The sequence below is a fragment of the Dipodomys merriami genome, unplaced genomic scaffold, assembly GCF_024711535.1.
Source record: "Dipodomys merriami isolate MVZ:Mamm:240054 unplaced genomic scaffold, mDipMer1.0.p SCAF_10, whole genome shotgun sequence".
Lineage (NCBI taxonomy): Eukaryota > Metazoa > Chordata > Mammalia > Rodentia > Heteromyidae > Dipodomys > Dipodomys merriami.
The window spans coordinates 33,270,079-33,276,633 of NW_027202271.1; the positions used below are offsets into that span (position 1 = coordinate 33,270,079).

Below are 6,555 nucleotides of genomic sequence, written 5' to 3' on the forward strand. Positions count from 1 at the left end.
AGTTTTCTCATGAATGTGGATATATATGTGATATATATATACACTTATGTATATATATATATGACTCCTATGTTTATTGAGAAATATAAATATCTCTCACTTATTCTGGATAAAATATTAATAAGGAAGCTAAATGGGTAAATCTTTCATTTTTTTTCTTTTTTACAGCTATTTTTTTTGATAAATTATAAGGATAAACAGTCATAGTGGTGTAGGCTCAATATCGAACAACAACAAAAAAGGAAAAACTTCCCTGATTTTTATATCATCAAGTTCACAAGCTTGTTTAGGCTGTCTGCAGCTCTAAGAATTTATATTATCTAACTTTAGAAAAACTTCTGTTCAGATTTCTTCTCGACAGACTGCTCCCAAAATTTTATCTTTGAACTCGTTTAGAGCTGTATACAATCATCTCTTTGTAGTCAAACTGCATTCATGGCCTTGTAAATGCCTTAGGTTTGTTTGATCAAAATACAGGAATTATGCTTTTCGTTGTTTATTTTCTTAATCTGAAAATAGTCAAAGGTAAATATACTGTAATTTGTTTCCTTGCACCATCTAGTGGATTTAAATGACAACTGCGGCAATAAAGGATTACAAATTACTCCAGATGTGAATTTTCAGACGTTATGTGAAGAACCGAGCCTAAAATGCCATTTTATAAGTTTTACAACAGGGCACTCATTTTCTTTTTTTTTTTTTTTTCCCCTTTTGGAGAGAAAAATCAATTCACACCTGGGCAAATTCACGGCAGAATATTTTAGCCTGTAAATAAAACAACATAAAACAGCACCTGTGCACCCGGTTTACCAAAAAAAAAAAAAAAAGACAATGGTAAACACACTTCGTTCTTCCCATCCTTTCTTCACCAAGGCTCCCAAGGGAGCTGCTACGCTTCGGAAGAAAAAAAACAAATGCAGCGAGTCTGCGCGCAGGCCGCGCGCAGGCGCTCTAGTAACCGGAAGCTGGGAGGCGGGGCTACATCCCCGGCCAGAGAGCGAGCGGAAGAAGCCGGGTGGAGCGTCTGGGTGGAGGCGCTGAGACCCTTTGGTCGGTGAGTCGTAGCTCCCGCGCAGCTCTCAAACCCGTTGCCGGTGGACTCCGACACGAACCGCACGGTGCGCGGCTCCGGATCCGTGGCTGTGGCGGCTGCTGCTGTCGCCGAGGACTCCCCCCACCCCCGGTCTCCGCCGACGCCGTCGCCGCTGCGGGAAGACGCGGCCTGGTGAGGCCTCGTAGGCCTAGGTGCGGCCCAGCAAGCCTGACGCGTGGCTGCCGTGAGTAAAATAAATAAATAAGTAGAGCGAGCGCCCTCACCACAGTCGTTGACCAGTTAAAATGGAGGAGATTTCCCTGGCCAACCTGGATACTAACAAGCTGGAGGCCATCGCGCAGGAAATATACGTAGACCTGATAGAGGATTCTTGTTTGGGATTCTGCTTTGAGGTGCACCGGGCAGTCAAGTGCGGCTACTTCTACCTGGAGTTCGCAGACACGGGTAGCGTGAAGGATTTTGGCATTCAGCCAGTGGAAGACAAAGGAGCACGCCGCCTCCCGCTTTGCTCCCTTCCCGGAGAACCTGGCAGTGGGCCCGATCAGCAGCTGCAGCGCTCACCTCCAGAATTCCAGTAACCGCCGCAGGAGAGAGGGGCGGGAAAAAAAAAAAAATGACCAGGACAATAATCTAGACTGGTCCCTTGACTTGGAAGAGTAAGCTTAAGTAGGGCAAAACAAAACAAAACAAAAAATCAGACAAAACTCCCAATTTCTCCCCTTGAAGATGCTAGCATAAAACAAAACAAAACAAAAAAAACCCAAAGTGGAGAATTTTAAGAATTCAGATATTTTTTTTTCTCTTTTAAACGTTTCTGTGGGGCCAGTTCTGAAACCCTGGGCAGGAGAAGGTGCACAAGCTGGGCAGTATGCAGTGTGTCTGGATCTCTAAACACACCTGGATTCCCTGTGCTGCCCTCCGTACACAGGTGAGAAGCTGTGTGCCCAGCGTATAAAATCTTTCTGTTCTGAGACTTTCTATCTGCTTCATGCCACGGGCTACCTGGAGAGTTTGGACCTTGTCCATGATCTGGCCATTTTATCAGTGGGACTGTTTCTTTCATTTTTAAGTCTCTCATTTGAGCTTCACTGATAATCAAATGAAAGGTATAACTCCTGGAGACTTACCATATCCATTTAGGACCACCAAGAAAAAATTCCCTGTTGAATTCGGTAGTGAAGCTTTATGGCCTTGACTGCACGAGAAGAACAATTCAAAACTTTTTTTTTTTTAAGGCCCAGCATTTTTGGTGGTTTCTTCATACCTGATAACAAGCCCTGCTTCTGGTTGAGCAGAGCCTTGATTTATTCCTCCCCACCCAGTGTCATAAAGTTGACAAGTACAACTTGGTTGTCCAGACAGGCTGAGGATACAATTGTGAGCCCATGGAGAGGTAGTAGAGACCTCTGCAACTATGCACCGTCTCATACTGGAAGATTTATATATTGGGCTGTGGACATAAGTTTGGTGGGACAGTACCTTCCCTCATTTGAGTTACTGATTGCATAGCCACTCTACAAGTCTGATTTGGTCACTGTGCCAGGTCACTACTTGCTTCCTACTTCGGGGGCCTGAAGAGCATCATGGTTGTGCAAGAGGCTAATTGAAACATGAGCCCAAAGAGGGCCTCTGCCAGCTGCTCTGAGTAATGTGAATGGGTTTAGTGCTAGAAGCCAAGGAGCAGGACTAGGTCATCTCTCTCGTCTGACTGTGTGCAGAGTCCTGTTGAATGCCCCTCTCAAAAGCTCTGTTTTGGTGAACATTCAGACTGTCACCACCTTTTCTGCCCTTCCAAAGGGGCAGTCCTTTCCACTAGGTCCCTTTTGGACCTCTTGACAGCAAGAGCTTTCTGTTGCTGGAAGTCAGGAAAACATGTCCAAGTTCCCTGACTTTAGGAAATGGGATAGGGGGAGGATGGGAACTGATCTGTGTTATCAAAATTGCCTTGTGTTTACTCCCTGACTGAAGGTTTATAATGGGTAGGTGGGTGGGAGGACTGAGGTGAGTGGAACAGGTGCTGCTTTATTTGAAATGTTTTTCTTACCTCATTCTATGCCCCAGTAAAGGCCCTGCCTCATCTCTCTGGCTTGGTCCATGTTCCTGTCCACTGCCTATCTGGTGCAGCTCATAATTCCAGGTGCTGCTTGCCACTCTTAAGCTTTCCCCATCTACCAGTTTCAGTTCATCTCTCTTTAAATACTTCTGATTCTTCTCAACTTCCTTTTTCTTGGCCTTTTTTTTTTTTTAATGTTTTTATTCTGTTTTTTGGAAGACTCAGAGGAGAATCTTTGGCTCCCTATGCTTGGATTGGAATGGGGAAATAGGTTTTTTGTATTTACAAGGCAGAGTCATTTGTCTGTATAGGACTGCCTTAGTATACCCTCCTGCTTTGTCTTCATGAGTTCTGTCTTCCTACCTGCACTTGGATTCTGCTTTTAGGACTTAAGCAGAACTATGAAGGCTGTCTGGCACCCAGAGATGGAGCTGGTCCACCTTCTCTTCCCCTTGCTCTGTATGTATCTTCCCTTGTCTATGGACTGATGATTTGAGGTAGAGTTTAGGAAACTACTAAGTAGACCTGAGTCTCTTACTGCCTTCTAAAGATTTCCTGCCCAGCTTTGTGGCCTACATACAGATCTAAGATCCAACAATTACAGCTTTTGAAAAATGTCAAACCTTGGCTGAAGCTGAAAGTAATTTGTAGTTATCCCTACCTTTGACTTTTTGTGAATATCTAATAGAATGTTGATAGAAAGGAGGATCTGAGACAGTGTTTTGGAAACAAGATGAAAGAGAAAAGATGATCATCTACTTATTCTTCCTTTAGTTAGGGAACCAAGAACATGACTTTAATATTTTCTTTCAGACCTTTTCTATGACTGGAGGAGGAAGATGTTGGAAGTAAGTTTGAGTAGTGGTTTCTTTACATCTCTCTTTCGTTGTTTTGATCCCCTTCTCTACTACCACCATTAGGACAAGAGGCCCCTGCTCCGGACAGGTACTAGGTGGGCTCAGTCTAGCAGGTGCCCTGAGGGGACAAACTACTACTGTTCAGGGAGTTTAGGCTCCCTGACATACAGTTGACAGTGGTTAGAAACTCCCTTTTCCTATCTTCCCTATTGTCCTTTCTGTAACAACAGAACTTCTGTCCTTCCCTATTCAATTAATTGTATTGGTTACTCTATAATCTTACCGTGAGTGAGTGAGTGAGTGAGTGAGTGAGTGAGTGAGTGAGTGAGTGTGTGTGTGTGTGTGTGTGTGTGTGTGTGTGTGTGTGTGTGTGTCTGGGGGAAAAGGGTTCTTTAAAATTTCTGTGGTTTGTGGCTTTTTCTACCATACATTAGTTTTTCACCACCGCATGCCCAGGGGCCACTGCCTGGCACTATCGCATGCTGGGACCATTGCGGGAGGGTACTATGAAACTCACCACTGTCCTTTGCTTTGGAGATTTCTTATTTTTGCATAAGTAACCCATCCTATACAGATAGCTGTTTAACCGTGTGTTTCCTTGCCCCCATGGCTGCTGGTGTAAATAAAATGCATCTCCCCATTGCTAAACAGTAAGAATAAACTTTTTAAAAATTACTTTATTTGACTCTTCGTTTTTTAAAAAATATGACTTAAGTCCCTGAATAGTGAAGTGTTGTATCACTCTTGACATTTAGTCTTTATTCTTAAATGGGAGTTGTCTGGATAAATTATCTAGGCCTGTTCCTCCATCTAGTTCTGAAAATGATCTATCTCCAGCATCTAGTGAAAACTATATATAATCTTATATATAAAACGTTTCTCTTTCCATCTGACATAAAAAAGAGGTAATATACATATGATCCAGACCTGTTACATTTTAATATGTACATTTTTACTATTTGAAGAATATCTTTGTTCTCGAGGCAAATGAGTCATAGGGGAAAATGATTCTGCTTTTCTAATGGCAACATATATATTATACATATATAAGTATTTTTTAACATGCATGTTACTTTTTAAAATTTGACTCCTTTAAGTTTTTCATTTCACTTTAAAATAGTTATATTTTAAAAAACCTTATAGTTGATAAGCAAGAGTTTTGAGCACTTCTCAAATTATACATAATTGTACTTTATACTGGTCAAAATACATTTTTGCTAAATGTTCTAATCATTAAAGATCCAGATTGATGAGATGAATACAAATTGTCATGAAAATGGAGCCACAGAAAAATATGGCTCAGTAGGACACCTGAACGAACTTAATTGACATGAAGCATTGTAAATAGTTTCTTACAAGAACACTAAACTCAAATGTCATTGTCAAGTTTAGACACTCAAGACCAATCTAATTACTAAGTTAATAAAATATGCAAATATTTCTATAAATAATATAATGTAAACAAGTGAATTATTTTGCTTTAAATAAGACTTCCCCTACTTTGTGAAATTTGCTGTAGGAATCAACTAGTATTCAAATGTAGTTGGAGCTAAGACTGTTTTTCAAGTTCACGTTTGAATTAATGTACTTAATGCCTCATTTTCCGAATGAGATATATGGCTCAGTGGTAAAGTGCTTGCGATGCATGCATGAGGCCCTGGATTCCATTCCTCAGCAGCACATAAACAGAAAAAGCCAAAAGTGGTGCTGTGGCTCAAGTGTTAGAGCACTAGCCTTGAGCTGAAGAGCTGAGGGAAAGCTCCCAGGCCTAGAGTTCAAGCCCCACAACTAACCAAAAAAAGAAAAAAAAGGTATATCTAAATGAGATATTTGTTAAGACCTCTACTTAGAATGACAAGTATAATTAAATTAGGGCTTTAAATCTTTTGTGTTGAATTGAGGGCCTCTTGCTTTCATGTGACTTTTCACTCATGGTTGGTCCTTTACCATTTGAACCACACCTCTATTCTGGCATTTTGCTGGCTAATTGGAACTTTTCACAGACTTCTGCCACAACTGGCTACAACTTGTAGCCTTCTGAGTACCTATTAGTACAGGCATGAGTCACCAGGGCTCAGTTGACATGAAAGTTTTTTGAATTACTCTTATGGTTTTGAACTGGTATGATATTTATATTTTAAATATAAATGTTCACCTTCCTAGATTTATTGTCTTAACAGTATGTACTGTTAGATCAGATTGCTTGATGTTCACAAAAATAGAAATGTACTAAAGTGGTTATGGAAGCAAGAATAATACATTTTTGCATATATTCATAGCTGATACCATTGTTACGTTAAAACCTGTGTGTGTATACACAACACACACACCTGGGTGCTGTCCCCAAGCTGTTTCACTCAAGGTTAGTGCTCTACCACTTTGAGCCACAGTGCCACTTCTGGTTTTCTGGTGGTTACTTGCAGCCAAGAGTCTTGGATTTTCCTCCCTGGACTAGCTCCAAACCTCCATTCTCAAATCCCAGCCTCTTAAGTTGCTAGGATTACAGGCATGAGCCACTGGCGTGCTGCCAATTTTTTAGAATTGTGATTTTCAAGATAATTATTATTAATAATTTGCTCTCAGGTTACCTC

The 6,555-nt window shown here is 41.2% G+C and overlaps 1 protein-coding gene across 1 annotated transcript; it reads left to right on the forward strand.

Annotated features, from left to right (window-relative positions):
* The first annotated feature begins 992 nt into the window (after positions 1–992).
* Atxn7l3b (ataxin 7 like 3B) lies at positions 993–4,639 on the forward strand. Its single transcript, XM_069988752.1, has one exon. The coding sequence runs from the start codon at positions 1,339–1,341 to the stop codon at positions 1,630–1,632; it is 294 nt and encodes a 97-aa protein (XP_069844853.1). The 5' UTR covers positions 993–1,338; the 3' UTR covers positions 1,633–4,639.
* Positions 4,640–6,555: the final 1,916 nt, after the last annotated feature.

Bases quoted from the DNA above. Each gene is read 5' to 3' on its own strand.
- Atxn7l3b (XM_069988752.1), top strand. From the start codon at position 1,339: ATGGAGGAGATTTCCCTGGCCAACCTGGATACTAACAAGCTGGAGGCC.